Source organism: Microcaecilia unicolor, chromosome 11 (assembly GCF_901765095.1).
Source record: "Microcaecilia unicolor chromosome 11, aMicUni1.1, whole genome shotgun sequence".
Taxonomy (NCBI): Eukaryota; Metazoa; Chordata; class Amphibia; order Gymnophiona; family Siphonopidae; genus Microcaecilia; species Microcaecilia unicolor.
Genome location: NC_044041.1, coordinates 65,825,458 through 65,847,042, shown reverse-complemented (window position 1 = coordinate 65,847,042; position 21,585 = coordinate 65,825,458). Strand labels below are relative to the sequence as shown.

The 21,585-nt window shown below is 42.8% G+C and overlaps 1 protein-coding gene across 1 annotated transcript in view; it reads left to right on the top strand.

Annotated features, from left to right (window-relative positions):
- BICDL1 (BICD family like cargo adaptor 1) overlaps window positions 1-21,585 on the top strand; it is a 135,869-nt gene that overhangs the window by 11,797 nt on the left and 102,487 nt on the right. Inside the window, exon 2 of the mRNA XM_030218530.1 lies at window positions 11,292-11,507. Coding sequence (XP_030074390.1) covers window positions 11,292-11,507 — 216 coding nt within the window. The remainder of the gene's footprint in view (window positions 1-11,291; window positions 11,508-21,585) is intronic.

Genomic DNA, 21,585 nt, shown 5'->3' with positions numbered 1-21,585 from the left:
GCTACGCCACTGTATGAAAGGCAATGCTAAACTTATACAAAAACAATCAGCAGTACCACATCGAAGTGGTGAGAGGTATATGTAGCGCAGTGCTAGCATCGCACTGTTAAAAACCAAAAATAAATCTGAATGATTTTTGAAAATGTGTAGGTTCAAAATACTCAAATGGATCAGAATAAAAAGTGAACAAGTAATGTGTGTTGATGATTAATCATCCATAAATCAATGTCTTACCTGAAGAAGGTGAATAATGCCTGATTGCTGAGCAAACCGGAAAGAAAATGCATCAGAAATCAAACTTGCTCATGCGCACTACTCTTTTTTAAAACAGTAATCAGAAACAAGCGTAAGGAATGATGTATACAAACCACGTGTCAGAAATGGGAGTAATGTGAAATAAATAAACAAACGGAGGCTTTAATAATAATTTTTTACAACTACATTATCCATCTTGCAGGGGTGTTAAATACAAGCTTCTTTTTGCCTCTGCTTTCCACTACTCCAGCCCGAAGACTTGGAACGCTCTTCCCCTGTACCTAAAATCGCAAGCTGACCACCTTCTTTTCAAGAAGCTGCTGAAAACGTACCTTTTTGAACAAGTGTATTCCATTAGTAATTCTGCTGTTTAGCCATCCTAATTGCTGCTAACGTTTTATCCTTATTCTACTGCTAAATTCATGTGTTGTATCTTTTAACTTTTGTAATTCATGGAAGCCACATTGTGTCTGCATTTGTGGGAAAATGTGGGGTAAAAATGAACCGTAAATAAATAAATAAATAATACATATATGTGAATGAACTGAGGTGACGTGGAAATGCTGACAGACAAGTGACATGCTTACTTTCTAAGATATATAAAAGTGCAGTTCAATGCCAAAAAACAGGCATAATAAGTGATAAAAAGGTAAGCTGTAAAAACCTAAAATGAATGTGCTGTAAATCATTTCAATAGTGGAACAACCTAATGTTTTGAAAACTGTGAAGTGAATCTTACAAAATGACGTGAAGTGAGACTAAAAGAATACATGTTCAATGCATTGCTATGCCTATTATCATGGTAAATTTAGATAAATGTGCTGAATGATAAATACATTAAAAATCAATATGATGAATCCTTGCATGATACACTAAAAACATAAATGTGTCATACAACTAGTGTAAATGACATAAATAATAAATAAAACTTCATATTAAAATGTCAAAGTATAGTAGAAAAAACAAATACAGTTGATGAATAATTGAATAAAATGGTCAAATGAATAAAAACAAAAACATAAGGAAAAACTGCCTCCATGAGGGACCTAGTGCGGAGAAACAACATATATTTTAAAGCGAAGATATGGATTTATCAAAATATTGCACATCATTACTTTAAAAACCTGTCACATTATGAAAATACTGTATATACAATTTCTGCGTTTGAACTGACTAGTAGAGCAGTGTTGAATGATCAATACATTAAAAACTAAGAGTAAACAAGATAACAAATCCATGTCATTAAATTAAAATTTAACATCGTATTAAAATAAAATATCAATGTACAGTAAAATAAAATGAGTCAAATATAATAAAAAAAACGTGAGGGCTATAGAGCATCAAACCACTGCAAATTGGCACTATTGAAAAACAATCACATTATAAAAATACTGAATAATCAATTTAGGGTGCTGTGTTTACAAATTGCATATTTTGGAACTCATGGGTCTGAATACTCACATTGTATAGAATGTGATTTTTTTGACTGGAGTGTATGATGTAATTGTGATGTGGAAGGAGCATGGACCTAGTTTGGTGGATTGAAATAGTGGCATTTGTGATAAATATATGCTTTCACTGGCACCATGTTTGATTACTTTTCTGCATACCCCTGATGCAGCACTAGTGAAATGAGGGACCCTTATCAGGTATATGGTAGTGCATTGAGTGCCTTGACTTCTAAAGGATGTGTTCCCACTTTGTTGATTCTTCAGTCCTATGATATCTATTTATTTATTTATTTATTTATTTATGCATTCTTGTATCCCACTATTATCCAAAAACAAATTTCGGTTCAAAGTGGCTTACAATTTACATTTTGGTGGAGTTACAATAGTGTTGTGCAATGTTGAGAGGGCAAATGTAGTTCGTGTTCTTCTGATGCGACCACACATAGTAAAAGGACATAGTAAAACCTTTTTTAGGTATATTAGAAGCAAGAAGCTGGTAAAATGTTGGACCGCTAGATGATCGAGGGGTTAAAGGGGCACCCAGGAAAGACAAGACCATAGCAGAGAGATTAAATTAATTTTTTGCTCCAGTCTTCACCAAGGAAGATGTGGGGACGATACCAGTGCCAGAAATGGTATTCAATGCTGATGAGCCAGAGAAACTGAAACAAATCTCTTTAAACCTGGAAGATGTAATGGGACAATTTAACAAATTAAAGAGTAGCAAATCACCTGGACTGGATGGTATTAATCCCAGAGTATTAATAGAATTGAAAAATTAACTTCCAGAGCTATTGTTAGTAATATGTAATTTATCTTTAAAATCAAGGATTGTATTGGAAGAGTGGAAGATGGCCAATGTAACTCCAGTTTTTAATAAGGGTTTCAGAGGTGATCTAGGAAATTATAGATCGGTGAGCCTCACATCAATGCCAGGTAAAATAGTAGAGACTATTATAAAGAACAAAATTATAGAGCATTTATGAAGGCATGGATTAATGAGACAAAGCCAACATGGATTTAGTTAAGAGAAATCTTGCCTCACTACTACATTTCTTTGAAGGGGTGAATAAACATGTGGATAAAGGTGAACTGGTCGATATTGTATATCTAGATTTTCAAAAGGCATTTGACAGATTACCTCATGAAATGACTCCTAATGGGTCCTTTTACTAAGACACGCTGAAAAATGGCCTGCGGTAGTGTAGACGCGTGTTTTGGGCACATGCATAATTATTTTTCAGCGCACCTACAAAAAATGCCTTTTTTTTGCCGAAAATGGACGTTCGGCAAAATGAAAATTGCTGCACATCCATTTTGGGTCTAAGACCTTACCACAAGCCATTTACCTAGTGGTAAGGTCTCACGCGGTAACTGGGCAGTAATGGTCTACATGTGTCAAAAGCCACTTGACGCGCATAGCTGCCGCGTACCAGAAAATAAAACATATTTTTCAGGCGCACATGGAGGTGCATTTTCTAACGGGGCCGGCCATCTCTAAGGGTGCCCATCTCCGAGGACAGCACCGCGAAGGGGCGGGGCCAACGGTATTTTCGAACGAGATGGCCAGCCATCTTTCATTTTGATAATACGGTTGGGGCCGGTCAAATGTCAGAGATGGCCGGCCTCGGTTTTTACTGATAATGGAAACCGAGGCCGGCCATCTCAAACCCGGCCAAATCCATGGCATTTGGTCGTGGGAGGAGCCAGCATTTGTAGTGCACTGGTCCCCCTAACATGCCAGGACACCAACCGGGCACCCTAGGGGGCACTTCTAAAAATTTTTTAAAAAACATTAAAATAGCTCCCTGGTGCATAGCTCCCTTACCTTGGGTGCTGAGCCCCCCATATCCCCCCCAAAACCCACTCCCCACAACTCTACACCATTACCATAGCCCTTATGGGTGATGGGGGGCACCTACATGTGGGTACAGTGGGTTTTGGGGGGGTTTGCAGGGCTCCCATTTACCACCACAAGTGTAACAGGTAGGGGGGGGGGATGGGCCTGGGTCCACCTGTCTGAAATGCACTGCACCCACTAAAAACTACTCCAGGGACCTGCATACTGCTGTCAGGGAGCTGGGTATGACATTTGAGGCTGGCATAGAGGCTGGCAAAAAAAGTTCTTAAAGGTTTTTTTTTAGGGTGGGAGGGGGTTAGTGACCACTGGGGGAGTCAGGGGAGGTGATCCCTGATTCCCTCCGGTGGTCATCTGGTCAGTTCGGGCACTTTTTTGGGACTTGGACCTGAAAAAAAAGGGACCAAGTAAAGTCGGCCAAATGCTCATCAGGGCTGGCTTTCTTTTTTCCAATATTGGACAAAGCCGGCCATCTCGTACAACACCCCCGTCCCGCCTTCTGTACCCTGCTGACACGCCCCCTTGAAGTTTGGCCAGCTCCACGACGGACGGCAGTTGAGGCCGGCCAAAATCTGCTTTCGATTATGCCGATTTCGCTGGCCTTGAGAGGTAGCCGGCCATCTCCCAATTTGTGTCGAAAGATGGCCGGCCTTCTCTTTCAAAAATAAGCTGGATAGTGGATGCGTACCAAAATTGAAATCACTGCAAGGGCCACACGATAACTGGGCAGTAACTCCAATTTGGTGCACGTTGGGCGCGTGTAGGATTTTAACCTGGGTCTTTTGGTTTACAGTCCACTGAACTAACTACTAGGCTGACCTTCCACTCTGCATGGACTGCGTGAGGCCACTTTCTAAGAATGTTGATTATACAGACGTTCATGTCCCTTATTTTCTCTCTGTTCCGTATTTGGATGTTTTAGTTTGTAAAAATGGATGTTCATGCTAGATGTATCCTGTTTAAAAATGTATTTATTTATTTATTTATTTGTTGCATTTGTATCCCACATTTTCCCACCTATTTGCAGGCTCAATGTGGCTTACATTATGCCGTAATGGCGATCGGCATTTCCAGAATGAGATATACAAAGTGGTATTGCATTAAAGTTCATAAGTGCCAGAGTAAATTAAGCAGTCAAGTATAGAGTTCATTTTCAGAATGAGAAATAAAGTGGTACTGCGTTAAAGTTCATTAGTGACGAAGTAAATGAAACAGTCAAGTACAGAGAGATGTGAGATGGACATCCATTTGGGACGTTCTGACTTAGACGTCCTTTCAAAAACACCCCTGTCAACTGTCTCACTTTTATCTGTATGTTTATTTGTGCCATCAAAAAAATGTAGCAGACTGATGAGTTAAGACTTCTCTTGGCGAAATCCATATTGGCTTTGTCCCAATAAACATGACTATCTGTGTTCAGTCATTTTGGGGCCCTGTTATGAAGCAGCGGTAAGCCTATCATGGGCTTACCACTCGCTAAAAGGGAAGTACTGCCAGGCTACCTCAGCAACCCAGTGATAGTTCCCTCCCACAGCGTGCGCCATTTCCGGTGCTGCAAAAATATTTAAATTTTGGTAGCTCCGGTGTGTACCCGGTGGTAATTGGGCAGTGCCGCGTGCTGCCCAGTTACTGCGGGAGCCCTTATCACCACCTCAGTGGGTGGTGGTAAGTGCTCCCCTCCTCCCGAAATGTTCGTGTGGCAAGTGCTTCACTTGCCATATGGCCATTTCTTGAAAACCCCCCAAAGTCCTGCCTTTTTACCCGCTGCGGTAAAAAGAGGCCTTGGCATGCATCAAAAACATGCACCTCTGCCAGCGCAGGCCCCCCTTTTGCCGCAGCTTCATAAAAGGACCCCTTTATTCTTTATAATAATTTCTTCAGTCCAATTACATCTTTGCTTTATCTAAAACTGAAGATTGGATTTAATCTGATAAATTTTGTTAAGCAAAAGAAGTTGGAAATAGTTTGGTTCTTGAGGAGAAGGTCTTATCTATTTTTTTTTCAACCCAGTATTTTAGGTTCTCACATTGAGTTGAAGAGCATGGTAAGCTCTTTAGGTGTTATATTGGATATCTTATTCATTTTTGCCTCTCACATTTCTTCATTGGTGAAGATATCCTTCACAACCCTCTGGATCTCTTACGCCTTTTCTTTGTTGTCCTATCAACTTTCCCAACCTTTTGTGATTGATATAGTGATAGCTTAAATGCCTGTTTCCAGTAGCGTGGGCTTATGCCCTTGCATTAAACTGTTATGATGGCAATGTTTGTTGAATGTCAGTATACCAAATGCTGAGTCAATCAATCAGTCATCCTTACATCTGCCACAGTAAATACCGAAGCAAATAATTCATTTAATCTTTCTACTATGGCCTTGACCTCCCCGAGTGTCTCTTTTATTCTTGATTATCTTATGGTCCAACTGGTTCTCTCACAGGCTTCTTGCTTTCAATGTACTTGAAAATGGATTTATGCCTCTGTAAAACATCTTCTATAGTTCCCTTTTTGTGTTCCTTATCGATGCTTAGCATCTAACTTGCCAGTGCTTATACTGTTTCCTATTTTCTTCATTTGGTTCCCTTTTTCATTTTCGAAAGATTTTCTTTTGGCTATGATAGCCTTTCTCATCTTGCCTTTTAACCATACTTGCCTGCTCCTTTTAGGTTGTTTTGTTTGTTTGTTTATTTTTTTACTTCTTTTCAGAAGCTCAGTATGCATACACTAGGACTCCCCATTCCCCCCCTCCAAAAAAACCAACCCAATAGATATTCAATAACCAGGGTCTTTTTAGTTTTTGAAAGAAGTCTTATGTGGTAACATCAGTTAAAATGATTGTAATGCTTGTGCACACAGTCAAGGCTCTTACTGAGTCTTATGGATGGGGGAAAAACAATTGTTTGTAAGGAGGCAATTTTAGAAGAAGTAACTATTTACATGTATAAATAGTTACACATGTAAGTATTGAGTTTAGAAAAGCCGCAGCTTACATGTGTATACCTGTAGTGTGCACGTATTTGAAGGGGCATGGTCTGGACTAGAGAGCTGCACAGGAACGGGGTTTGCGGGAATCCCGTGGAACCCGCAGGATTCCCGCAGGGACAGAAGCAGTTCTGCGGGGTTCCCGTGGGGACGGAAGCAGTTCTGCAGGGTTCCCGCAGGGACAGAAGCAGGTCCTGCGGGGCTCCCGTGGGCAGGGCCAGTCTTAGCAAGTGCGGGGCCCTATACAGACCAATTTGGTGGGGTCCCATCCTAGCCCCGCCCCCACCATAGCCCCGCCCCCACCTTAGCTCCACCCATTGATAAAATTATTCCATTTTTAGAACATTTTTTTATTTATGAAATTTCAAATAAAGACAAATGAAGCTAAACTTGTACAAAAAACTGATTGAAATAATAAGCACAATGCTATCATGAAACCTCCCCTCCCCAGAAATTATTCAGTTCAAGTCCACTACAATTAGTAGTTCCAATTCTCATAACAAAGGAGAATAAAGGAAAAATATTAAGAAAAGATTCAGTACTTTCAAATTCCCCTATTACTCTGTAACCCATATATGCAATAAAATAAAAATGAAATGAAAAAATATACAATAAAATTAAGTGATATGTAAAATATAATGTACAATATAAAAACATATAGACCACCAAGGTATTAAAATTGTTTTAAAATATATACCACAACTCTCTGACTCAAGAAGACTCCGACTCTGTCATCCATAATTGTCTGACAACACACAGAAAAAAAAAAGTCACAATTAATACCTTATACACCAATATACCAGCCATACAGAAAATGCAGCTTATCAACAATATGAAGCTAGCAAGGGATCATAATATCACAATTCTCATGTAGAGCCATAAAACACCCTTTTAGAGATAGTGTGTCATGATTTAGGCTCTACACCCTTTCCGATGTTTGGTACCACCTTAGTAAGGCCAACACATAATCTCTCCACTGCAAAACACTATACACAAACGTGTGCAAAAACACACTCATAGCCTTAACAAACCATAAACAGCACTAATTCCAAGGACAGGACGAGCTACAACCTTATGCGTGGCGTGGAAAAGCAACTGTAATTACACCGGGTTCTAAAACACCAGTGCACAACCTAGTGAAAAAAAACAAACAAAAAGGGCTGCAAACTATACGCTAGCAGAATACTGCACCTTCCTTGATCACACCTGAAAAACACATGAATGCAAAATACTGAACTGGAAAGTTACCTCAAGAAGTCAGACTCAGTATGTAGCAATACTACAACAATTAAAACTTACATGAAAAATATCACAGATGCACATTTCCAAAAACTAACATATTCCAATTAATAAATCCTGAATAAAATAGTTTTTTCTACCTTTGTTGTCTGGTGACTTTGTTTTTCTGATCATGCTGGCTCAGTATCCGATTGTGCTGCTATCTGTCCTCTTAACTCCGTTTCCAGGGCTTCCTTTCCATTTATTTCTTTACTTTCCGCCTTTCTTCTTCATTTCTTGCCCTACATCCGTAAGTAAAAGCTGGGTCCTCTGCAGACTTGACTGTCCAGTGGATCCAGCTTCTGCCTATTTTCTATATCCATGTGCACTTTTTCTCCTCTCTTCCTTTTACCTCACCTCATCTCCTTCCTCACTCTTCCCTCGCCTCCATCTGTCCAGCATTTCTTCTCTCTCCTCCATCCACCCATGTCCAGCGACCCTCCTGTCCCCCCTGCCATCCATCTATGTCCAGCAACTCCCCCTGTCCCCTCTGTCTTCCCCTGCCATCCACCTATGTCCAGAGACCCCCTCCCCTCATCCACCCATGTCCAGCGACCCTCCTGTGACCCCTGCCCTCCCCTGCCATCCACCTATGTCCAGAAACCCCCTCCCCTGCCATCCACCCATGTCCAGCGACCCTCCCGTCCCCCCTGCCATCCATGTCCAGCAACCCCCCCGTCCCCTATGCCCTCCCCTGCCATCCACCCATGTCCAGCGACCCTCCTGTGCCCCCTGCCCTCCCCTGCCATCCACCTATGTCCAGAAACCCCCCTCCCCTGCCACCCACCCATGTCCAGCGCCCCTCCTGTCCTCCCTGCCTGCCCCTGCCATCCACCTATGTCCAGAAACCCCCTCCCCTGCCATCAACCCATGTCCAGCGACCCTCCTGTCCCCCCTGCCATCCATGTCCAGCAACCCCCCTGTCCCCTATGCCCTCCCCTGCCATCCACCCATGTCCAGTGACCCTCCTGTGCCCCCTGCCCTCCCCCTATGTTCAGAAGCCCTCCTCCCCTCCATCCACCCCATGTCCAGCGACCGTCCTGCCCCCCTTGCCAACTGCCATCCACCTATGTCCCACGACGCGAGTCTCCTCATTCCCCTGCTGCTCCCCATCCCTCCAGCCACCTGAGACATCTCCCGTCTGACCCCCCCCTCCTTGACCCGCCAAACGACCCTCTTCTGTCGCCCGCACCTCAACTGACCCGGCCCAGCATTTTAAAAAAACCTCCAAACGGCGGTGCCGGTGCCTCGCGTCTGAGGGAAGAAAACTCGCTTCGTTGTTGGCCAGCCTTCCCTCAAGTCCCACCCTTGCGGAAGTTACATCAGAGGGCGGGACTTGAGGGAAGGCCGGCCAACGACGAAGCGAGTTTTCTTCCCTCAGACGCGAGGCACCGGCACCGCCGTTTGGAGGTTTTTTTAAAATGCTGGGTCGGGTCAGTTGAGGTGCGGGCGACAGAAGAGGGTTGTTTGGCGGGTCGGGGAGGGGGGTGTCAGATGGGAGAGGTCTCAGGTGGCTGGAGGGAGGGGGAGCAGCAGGGGAACGAGGAGACTCGCGTCGCGGGACATGGGTGGAGGGCAGACAAGCGTGGTCGGCGAGGCAGAGGCGAGGCACGCTGCGCGGGGCCCCCTTAGGCACGGGGCCCTATGCGGCCGCCTCGGTCGCCTCTGCCTAAGACCGGCCCTGCCCGTGGGGATGGAAGCAGTTCTGCGGGGTTCCTGTGGAAGTGTAAGCTGCACTGCATCATCCTCTCATCTACCGAGTACCTTGAGTGCTGTCTCCTCCTCCTCCTCTTCTTCCTCCTTGCTTTAACAGCACAAATGTGGAAAGTCTTCTGTTAAGGAGGTGGTAGAGACACAAATGATGATGGAATTCAAAAAGACTTGGGATGAACACAGAGGATCTCTAATTAGAAAATGGAAGTTATAAAAATCCTAACCTTAAATGGCTGCATGTGTGTGGATGTGTCAAGTGACGCTTAGATGGTGACTCTGGCTGTGATTAACTAGGGCCAATACCGGGCAGACTTGAATGGTCTGTGTCTAATATATGGTTTAGGATGGGCTAGAAAGGGCGTAAACAGCAACTTCAGTGGCTGGAACATAAGGACAGTGCTGGTCAGATTTTTACGGTCTGTATCCCACAAATGAGAAGATGAATACACTGGAGTGGGCTTCAACGAGAACTCCAGCAGTTGGAACATAAGTATAGGGCCAGATAGACTTCTATGGTCTATGTTCCAGAAACACGAAAGAAAGTATATAATATCACACTCGTTGATTTAATCATGAATTGATAATGAGTGTGACTATTAGGCAGACTGGATGGACCGTTCAGGTCTTTATTTGCTGTCACTTACTATGTTACAATTAATCCTCTTTGTTCCCGGGCTGATGCGCAGACCTCAGGTCTGACACCTGACCTACTGGCGCATGCATGTGGTGACCTCTCAGCACACAGTGCCAGAAATCAGAGACAAATCTTACATGTGCACACCAGAGTGTTCTAAGTTTCAGCTTCCGTTCCTTCCTTGCCTACAGTGATGTGGCTCAAATCCAGAGAGAGACTGAGGGAGCTAACCAGAATTTTCTTTTATGTGCCATTAAATTCTTGCGGGGATGGGTGGGGATGGGTTAAATTCTTGCGGGGACTGGTGGGGACGGGTTGTGATGGGTTAAATTTTTGCGGGGATGGGTAAGATTCCAGTGAGGACGGGTGGGGATGGGTGAGATTCTAGCAGGGACGGGCGGGGATAGGTAAGATTTCTGTCCCCGTGCAACTCTCTAGTCTGGACATGGTGTGGGTGAATCTTTGAAGTATATGTATATTCCTCAATTTGCAACAGAAATACATATATACTCAAACATTTTCACATCAGAATTTACAGTCAGCTAACTGCTCATTTGGATTTAGGGCATCAATAGAAATCAAACAAAATAAAACATGGAAAAGAAAATAAGATGATACCTTTTTTATTGGACATAACTTAATACATTTCTTGATTAGCTTTCGAAGGTTGCCCTTCTTCGTCAGATCGGAAATAAGCAAATGTGCTAGCTGACAGTGTATATAAGTGAAAACCTTCAAGCATTACTATGACAGTCTGACAGGGTGGGAGGATGGGGGTGGGTCGGAGGTATGCATGGGGACATCAAAGCATATCATTGATATTCTAACAGGAATAGGGCAGAAAGAGTGAATGAGAGGAGAATTGTGTGCTTCTTGGATGTGCAGGTTTGCAAAATCCTAGATGTACAAAGCTCTGAATAATGCTGTTATTTTATGCAAAATGACTGTTCCCGCTATGAGTGTTTCCAATTACATGTTTTCCCAGAGCCTTATACATTTTCTACATGTCTCTATATTTAGCAGGTATCAAATTGTGAACATCCCCACTTGGACTGAACTTGCATGTCAGGGGAGATGACATGGAACACATTATGCTATCTTGCTTTCAATTTTTTTTCTCCTAGCACCTGGAACAGGAAAAACATGAACTACGGCGACGGTTTGAAAATAGAGAAGGGGAGTGGGAAGGCAGAGTATCAGAGCTAGAGAGTGATGTGAAGCAGCTACAGGATAATTTAGAGAAACAGCAAATTCAGCTCCGTGAAGCAGATCGAGAAAAAACTCAAGCTATTCAAGAATTATCTGAACAAAACCAAAGACTCCTGGATCAGCTCAGCAGGGTGAGTATGGAAGGAAGCAAACATTGAGGTCCATAACAGCTTGTATGTTTGTTTAACTTCAGACTGTTTATTTATTTATTTATTGCATTTTTATCCCACATTTTCCCACCTCTTTGCAGGCTCAATGTGGCTTACAATACATCATGAATGGTGGAAATACATAAGAATATAGACACTTAGTATTACAGATAATGATAAAACATGGTAGCAGTGTAACAAGCAGATATTGTAAGACAGTTCTGGATATCTATGTAGGAGATCACATTTGTTGATCCTTGTGGTATGCCTTGTTAAAGAGATGGGTCTTCAATAAGTACATAAGTACATAAGTACTGCCACGCTGGGAAAAGACATAAAGGTCCATCAAGCCCAGCACTCTGTCTCCGACAGCGGCCAATCCAGGCCCCAAGAACCTGGCAAAAACCCAGAATTTAATAACGATCAATGGACTTTTCCTTCAGGAATCTGTCCAGACCCCCTTTAAACTTAGCAAGGCCAGCTGTTGTCACTACCTTCTCCGGCAACGAGTTCCAGAGTCTAACCACACGCTGAGTAAAGAAAAACTTTCTCCAATTTGTTTTAAACCTACCACATTCTAATTTCATCTTGTGTCCCCTTGTTCTATTATTGTTAGAAAGCGTAAACAAACACTTCACATCTGTCCGCTCTACCCCACTCATTATTTTGTAGACCTCTATCATATCACCCCTCAGCCGCCTTTTCTCCAGGCTAAAGAGTCCTAGCCGTCTTAACCTCTCCTCATAAGGTATTTGTCCCATCCCTTTTATCATTTTCGTCGCCCTTCTCTGCACCTTCTCCAATTCCTTTATATCTTTTTTGAGATGAGGCGACCAGAACTGAACACAATACTCCAGGTGCGGTCGCACCATGGAGCGATATAACGGCATTATAACATCCTCATGCTTGTTTTCCATCCCTTTTCTAATAATACTCAACATTCTGTTCGCCTTCTTAGCCGCCGCAGCACATTGAGCGGAAGATTTCAACGTTCTATCCACGATGACTCCCAGATCCCTTTCTCGGTCCGTAACTCCTAAAGCGGAACCTTGCATGACATAGCCGTAATTCGGGTTCCTCCTTCCCACGTGCATCACTTTGCACTTGTCAACGTTGAACTTCATCTGCCATTTGGATGCCCAATCCCCCAGTCTCACGAGGTCATAAGTACATAAGTAGTGCCATACTGGGAAAGACCAAAGGTCCATCTAGCCCAGCATCCTGTCACCGACAGTGGCCAATCCAGGTCAAGGGCACCTGGCACGCTCCCCAAACGTAAAAACATTCCAGACAAGTTATACCTAAAAATGCGGAATTTTTCCAAGTCCATTTAATAGCGGTCTATGGACTTGTCCTTTAGGAATCTATCTAACCCCTTTTTAAACTCCGTCAAGCTAACCGCCCGTACCACGTTCTCCGGCAACGAATTCCAGAGTCTAATTACACGTTGGGTGAAGAAAACTTTTCTCTGATTCGTTTTAAATTTACCACACTGTAGCTTCAACTCATGCCCTCTAGTCCTAGTATTTTTGGATAGCGTGAACAGTCGCTTCACATCCACCCGATCCATTCCACTCATTATTTTATACACTTCTATCATATCTCCCCTCAGCCGTCTCTTCTCCAAGCTGAAAAGCCCTAGCCTTCTCAGCCTCTCTTCATAGGAAAGTCGTCCCATCCCCACTATCATTTTCGTCGCCCTTCGCTGTACCTTTTCCAATTCTACTATATCTTTTTTGAGATACGGAGACCAGTACTGAACACAATACTCCAGGTGCGGTCCTCTTGTAATCTTTCACACTCCTCCCGCGACGAGACGACCCTGGATAACTTTGTGTCATCTGCGAATTTAATTACCTCACTAGTTACTCCCATCTCAAGGTCATTTATAAATATGTTAAAAAGCAGAGGTCCCAGCACAGACCCCTGAGGGACCCCACTAACTACCCTTCTCCATCGAGAATACTGACCATTCAACCCTACTCTCTGCTTCCTGTCTTTTAACCAGCTCTTAATCCATAATAGTTTGTGAAAGTTACTTAGTTCATAGATCGTTTTTAAGCTGCGCGGCAGTGCGTTCCAGAATTGTGTACTCAGGTAGGAGAAGGTTGACGCATGCGTTAGTTTGTATTTTAGACATTTACAGTTGGGGAAGTGAAGATTGAGGAATGTAGGTCTATCCGGTCTGACATGTAGGCTGGGGCATCTCCGTGGATGATTTTGTGAACTAGGGTACATACTTTGAACGTGATGCATTGTTGGAATAGATTATTAAACCTTTTTCTACTGTTTAAGAAAATTAAGAAATAGTATTAGCCACACTGTTCAGAATGTCTAATTATTTATTTATTTATTTATTTATTTAAACTATTTATATCCTCCACCATCTACAGAAACTGACTATGATTAGGAACAGTATCCCATGTGTGGTCAAGCTGCCAGATCAGGCAATTAGAATACTTCTTTAGTAGTCCAGACCAGTGGCGTATCTAGGGGGGGTGCCAGGGGAGGGGCCGCTCTCCCAAACGGACTTCTGCCTGCACCGGCGCCTATTTTTTACTCAATGTGTTGCATTTAAAATGCACGCCGGTGTGGAGGAAGTCCGCTCTCGTGCAGCTCTCACTCCCCTTGCGCCTTCAACCTGGCTCTGCTTCTAAGCATGCTGTAGGTGCACTAGCGTTTTTAGCACACGCTAGTACTAGAGACACCCATATGAGTGTCTTTAGCATTAGCACACGCTAAAAATGCTAGCACACCTTAGTAAACAGGGCCCTTAGCCTGCTATATTTTAGAGGCAATGTTTAACACATTTTCAGTCCCAGTTTAGCTGGCTAAAGTAGCTGCTGCAATAGCCAGCTAATAAAGTATTTAAGTTGTATAGAACTAGAAGAGGATCTACCTGCCTAACTCTTTATATTTTGTTGATAGGTCCTTAGGGAAAAAAAAACCTATGGCATCAGAAATAAAAAAAATGTTCATTTAAACAGACATTCATACCTCGCTTCTTCCCTTTTGGATTTTAGATGGCTTAAAAAAAATGGAGAGAGTTTACAAAGCTTGCACATTCATTCTTACTAATACATGTAAAATCCTGATTACACCTGTCTTAATTTCTTGGGCAAAACACAGAATAATCCAAACTCCCAACCCCCTATTGATCAAAAAGCTTTCTTATCAGGTGAATTATAAATCAAGATATTCTAGCCATAAGTGTTGCTAAGGGGTGGCAGATGCTATCCCAAAAATGGCTTTCTACCCCTTTGCCATCCTAGGAGAGAGGGTAACTGGAGAACAGTTATGCAAGCCAAGGGGTTTGGCAAGGATAGAGTATAGTAAATTTCATGAGAGAAGAGAGAATGAGGGGATAATATCTTTTGGAGGGAAGAATATAAGGGAGGGAGGACTTGAGAAGGGGAAGAGTAGAAGCGCAGCACTCAGGTCTACAGTTAGTCATTCTAAGACTGTAGTTATGCCAGGGCAGATGGACAGAAAAATATTAAGAGGAAATCTACCATTGCAGTGGATGGGAAATGTGGTAAAATACATGGGAGTAAACCTACCAGCCCGATTAGGGCACTTATATGCAGTCAATGTGACTCCACAGTTGCAAAAAAAATGAAACAATTCATTAAAAGTTGGAAACAGGTGCCCAAATGGTTATACGTGCTGCAAATGCTACCCATAAATTTGAAGCTTTTGGCAGGCTACAATTCCTGTGGAAAGGGGGCAAGGCCCGAATAAGTATTAGATGTCTACACAGTTCTTAGAGATCTGGGGGATTAGTAGATCTGGACAGTAAGGCTTGTCAAATGAGGCATTTGAGAGACTGGCTGGGAGGAACAATGACACACACACCAATCAGTATTGAATAATAGTTAGTTAAGCCATTAGAGCCCAACTATTTAATATATACCAAAAGTGTTCATTTAACTGAAGAAGTAAAAAGAGAGTTTGCTAATAAAGGTGTTCATTTTTAAAGCACATAGACTTACAAAGTTACGTGGAGGGGCATTTTCGAAAGAAACTTCCAAGTTGTGATTTGGATGTCTTTGCAAAACGTTGAAATCCAGGGGTGGGGAAACCCATATTTTCCAAAAAACATGGATGTCCATCTTTCATTTTGAAAATTCCTAGATTTGGATGTCCTTGGATCTGGACGTTTCTGACTTTCGGCGATTTTCAAAACCAAAGATGTCCATGTCAAAAACGTCCAAATGCAAGCGCATTTGTAGTGCACTGGTCCCCAGGACACCAACCGGGCACCCTAAGGGGCACTTCAGTGGACTTCATAAATTGCTCCCAGGAACATAGCTCCCTTACCTTGTGTGCTGAGCCCCCCAACCCCCCCCCCCAAACCCACTACCCACACCACTACCATAGCCCTTATGGGTGAAGGGGGCACCTATATATGGGTACAGTGGGTTTGTAGTGGGTTTTGGAGAGCTCGCTGTTTCCTCCACAAATGTAACAGGTAGGGGGGTATGGGCCTGGGTCCGTCTGTCTGAAGTGCACTGCAGTACCCACTAAAACTGCTCCAGGGACCTGCATACGCTGTCATGGACCTGAGTATGACGTCTGAGGCTGGCACGAAATATTTTTAAAGGTTTTTTTGACAGAGGGGGTTAGTAACCACTGGGGGAGTAATGGGAGGTCATCCCCGATTCCCTCCGGTGGTCATCTGGTCATTTTGGGCACCTTTTTTGTGCCTTATTTGTAAAAAAAAAACACTTCCAGGTGAAAACGTTCAAGTGTTCGACAGGGACGTCCTTGCTTTTTTCGATTATGGGTCAAAGACGTCCAAGTGTTAGTCACGCCCAAGTCCCGCCTTCGCCACACCTTCGATACGCCCCCTTGAAATTTGGACGTCCTTGCGACGGGCTGCAGTTGGAGATGTCCAAAATCAGGTTTCGATTATACTGATTTGGATGTCTCTGTGAGGACATCCATATTCCGTTTTATGTCGAAAGATGGACGTCCTTCTCTTTCGAAAATGAGTCTGATAGTAACATATATAACTTTATAAGTCTATGTGCTTTGAAAATGAGCTTCAAACTCTTTGACAAAGTGTGGAAATGGTTCTATAGGCGGAAGGGCTTTTTCTGGCTACAGTGTCCCTTCTGAATTACCATCTAGTTTCTTGTCATACATTTCTGTCTAAGGTTACTGAAAGGATTGTTGCACAGCAAATTACAATATTTCTTGAGAGAAAACTCCATCAGGAGGAAAAAGAACATATCTTGCAGATCTAAGGGTGTTCGAAGGGAGACTTCAGCTATGGGAATACTTACATTCACACTTTGATTCACTACCTTATCACTTCAAAACAATGTTAACTGAGATGGCTCAAACATTCCCCCCCCCCCCCCCCCCCCCCCCCCCCCCCCCACCAATATGGAACACCTTGATATTTCACCAGGCATTTGGAAAGGAACTTTTAAAAGATTATAACAATGGTTGTTAGAATAGAAATAGAAATAGAAATAATGATATTATCTATATCTTTCGAGTCTATACATATTTTAGGAGGGAGGATGCTGGCTGCAACATCAGTCCCTCTCATTTGTTAAGTCATAGACATTCCATTCTTGGTCTGCAAGACCTCTTAGGCAATGTCCTGGAATGTAGGCGGGATATCCTCACCAATTAAGAGAAGTAACATCTTTTAAGACATAAAGGCCAAGTAGCATTATTACAGGAAACACATCTGGACTCTCATGAACACAATAAATTTTGTCACTGATGGGTGGGAGACTATTTGGAGGGCCTAACCCAGAGAAATGAGTGGGAGTAATTATCCTATTTAGGAAAGAGTTGATTTTAGAAAAATATAAGAGTATTTTGGACCCTTTGGTAATATATGTTATAGCCCATGTCTGAATTGTCAATCCATGGTTCTTGTAAATATATACACATCTATTCAATATGACAAGTAATTAAAAAAAAACTATTATAAGACATCTACAGACATTGTAAGTATACCATAGTAATATAGTAACACATAGTTGATGACGGCAGATAGAGACCTGTACAGTCCATCCGGTCTGCCCAACAAGATAACTCATTGCATAAAGTATGTATACTTGATGTATACTTGATCATGATTTGTCCTTGTCATTTTCAAAGCATAGACCATAGAAGTCTGCCCAGCACTGACCCTGTTCTCTCTAGCTTCTGAAGTTCAATCTATCCAGCCATAATCGAGTCACAGACCGAGAAGTCTGCCCAGCACTGGCTTTGCTTCCCAATTACTGCTAAGCTTGTTTGGTTCCATACCTTCTATATAGGATTTCTTTGTGTTTATCCCACACATTTTTAAATTCTGTTATAGTTTTCATCTCCACCACCTCCCGTGGAAGGGCATTCTAGGTATCCACCACCCACTCTGTGAAAAAGTACTTCCTTACATTATTCCTGAGTGCCCCCCCCCCCCCCCGCCCCCACACACACACAACAGCCTCAATTCTTCTCATCTAGTTCAACCAACTTCCCTTCTCTGGCAAAGGTTTGTTTGCAGCTTTATACCTTTCAAATATTTGAATGTCTGTATCTTATCACCCCTGTCTCTCCTTTCCTCCAGGGTATACATGTTCAGTTCCTCAAGTCTCTCCTCATACATCTTCTTACGCAAACTCCATACCATTTTTGTTGCATTTCTCTGAACCACATCCTTAGCAAGACTCCAAAACTGAACACAATACTCCAAGTGGGGCCTCACCAACACCTCCTTTCTTCTGCTGGTTATACCCCTTTCTATGCAGCCTTTCATCCTTTTAGCCGTGGCCACCGCCTTGTCACATTATTTTCTCACCTTGAGATCCTCAAACACTATCACCCCAAGGTCCCTCTCCTGAGCTGTGCTTATCAATCTTTCTCCTCATATCTGGTACATCTCCTTTGGATTTCTGCACCCCAAATGCATCACTCTGCACTTCTTAGCGTTACATTTTAACTGGCAGATGTTTTACCAATCTTCAAATTTTTGGAGATCTCTTCTCATGGTATCTACTCCCTCTGAAGTATCCTCTTTGTTGGCTATCTTTGTGTCATCTGCAAAAAGGCAAACTTTTCTTTCTAACACTTCAGCAATATCTCTCACAAATATATTACACAGAATTGGCCCCAGTACTGACACCGAGGCACTCCATTGCTCATCTTCCTTTCCTTTGAGTGGATTCCATTTACCACCACCCTCTGTCGCCTGTCAGTTAACCAGTTTCTGATCCAGTTCACCACTTTGGGTCCTAAGCTCAACCCTCTCAGCTTATTCAAGAGTTTTTTGTGAGGACCCATATCAAGGGCTTTGCTGAAATCCAAGTAGATTACATCTAGTGCATATCCTTTATTCATTTCTTTGGTCACCCAGTCAAATAAATCAATCAGATTTGTTTGGCAGGATTTTCCTTTGTTCCTTTGGTAAAGCCATGTTGCCTTGGATCCAGCAACCCGGAGGGTCTCTGGACATGGGTGGCTGCAGGGGGCAGGGGGAGAGGAGGGTTGCTGGACACAGGTAGCTGCAGGGGAGCCGAGGAAAACCTTGCTAGTGCCCATTTCATTGGTGTCAGAAACGGGCCTTTTTTACTAGTATTATTATAAGCTGGGTAATGTTTTGGGAAGCTGCCAAGGCTATATTGAAAGTGTATATCATATTTTCTTCTTATGTAGAGGAGTTACCTAGTGGTTAGTGCAGTGAACTTTGATACTGGGGAACTGAGTTCAATTCCCACTGCAGCTCCTTGTGACTCTGGGCAAGTCTCTTAACCCTTTATTGCCCCAGGTACAAATAAGTACCTGTATATACTATCAGGTGAATTATCGAAAGAGAAGGATGCCCATCTTCTGACACAAATCGGGAGATGGGTGTCCTTCTCTCAGGGTCGCCCAAATCGGCATAATCGAAAGCCGATTTTGGGCATCCTCAACTGCTTTCCGTTGCGAGGATAACCAAAATTCACAGGGGCGTATCTGCACCGTACTGAAGGCGGGACTGGGCCGATAATGGAAAAAAAAGGGTGTCCCTGACAAGCATTTGCCGACTTTACTTGGTCCATTTTTTTCACAACCAAGTCTCGAAAAGGTGCCCAAACTGACCAAATGACCACCAGAGAGAATCAGGGATGACCTCCCCTTACTCCCCCAGTGGTCACCAACCCCCTCCCACCCCCCCCAAAAAATTAAAAAACATTTTTTTCCAGCTTCTATGCCAGCCTCAAATGTCATACCCAGCTCCTTGACAGCAGTATGCAGGTCCCTGGAGCAGTTTTTAGTGGGTGCAGTACACTTCAGGCAGGCGGACCCAGGCCCATCCCCCCCCTACCTATTACACTTGTGGTGGTAAATGTTGAGACCTCCAAACCCCCCCCCCACAACCCACTGTACCCACATGTAGGTGCCCCCTTCACCTATTAGGGCTATGGTAGTGGTGTACAGTTGTGGGGATTGGGTTTTTGGGGGGTGTTGGGGGGCTCAGCACACAAGGTAAGGGAGCTGTGCAGCTGGGAGCAATTTCTGAAGTCCATTGCAATGCCCCCCAGGGTGTCCGGTTGGTGTCCTGGCATTTGAGGGGGACCAGTCCACTACGAATGCTGGTTCCTCCCACGACCAAATAGCTTGGATTTGGTCGTTTTTGAGATGGGCATCCTCGGTTTCTATTATTGCCGAAAACCGGGGACGACCATCTCAAAAACGACCTAAGGACGACCATCTCTAAGGTCGACCTAAATTTCATGATTTGGGCGTCCCCGACTGTATTATCGAAAAGAAAGATGGACGCCCATCTTGTTTCGATAATACGGGTTTCCCCGCCCCTTTACGGGGCCATCCTGTGAGGACACCCTCATGACAACTTGGGCGTTCGATTATGCCCCTCTATGTAAACCACTTTGAACATAGTTGCAAAAATGACAGAAAGACAGTATATTACATCCCATTTCCTTTCCCTTTCATAAGAAAAGAACAAGGGACACGGAACTACATAAATTGAAGGCTCAGGTTTGAGGTGATAGATAAAACTATGACCTTTATCCTACTGGAACTAATAAGGCCCATCTGTTGGCCTCCCAGTCTGCACTTAATAATAATAAAACTTTATTTATAACCTGCTATATCTTTAAAAGTCTAAGCAGGGAACAAATCACAAACAAAATATAAAAAAACAAAGCAATAAAAATTATTTCTTTACACAACAAATTATACAAAAAACTCTACAATTCAAACATACAGCAGATTAAAATTTACATGGTATTAAAATAATTTATACGTCAGAGGAACCAAAAGCCTGAAGAAATAAATTAGTTTTCAATGCTTTTTTAAACTGGTTCATATTTTGTATTGAACGAAGTTCAATGGGCAAAGCATTCCATCATTCGGACCTTTGATGTAGAAAATAGATGATCTGCATTCTTCTAAATAAACCTGATGAAATGAAGGCATGGCAAGTAGCTGTTTCTGAGATGATCTCAGAGAGCAAGTAGGTTGATAACATCTTAGAGTGGCACTAAGAATTGGTGAAATATTACCATTCAATATTTTGAAAACTAGCAATAAGATTTTAAATTAAATGCAAAATTTCACAGGGAGCCAATTCAATGATTTAAAAATTGGAGTAACATGATCATAATGAGAGCCTCCTTTGATCACTTGGGCTATAGCGTTCTGAACTACTTGTAGCGCCTTCAGCATGTTACTGATGATCCCCATTAGGAAACCATTACAGTAATCTAACAGTGGACAAACTACAGATTGAAAAACTTTACAAAAGTTTTTGACAGAAACCAGTGATCTAATACGCTGTATAATTCTTATTTTATAAAATACCTTTGCTATTATTTTTCCAACCTGGTTTTTCATAGATAATGTAGTGTAAAGTTGCACCCCCAAATTTCTAATCTGATGTTAAAAATCTTAGCACAATTTACCCCTTTTGTACCAAAGAGGAAAAGAATCTGAGTTTTTGAAATGTTAAATTTCAAACCATTTCCCTCCATCCATTGCAAATTTTTTTGAAAGGTAAAATCTCAATTTAACAAAAGTGTCTTCAAAAGAGTTCTTGACAGGCAGTACA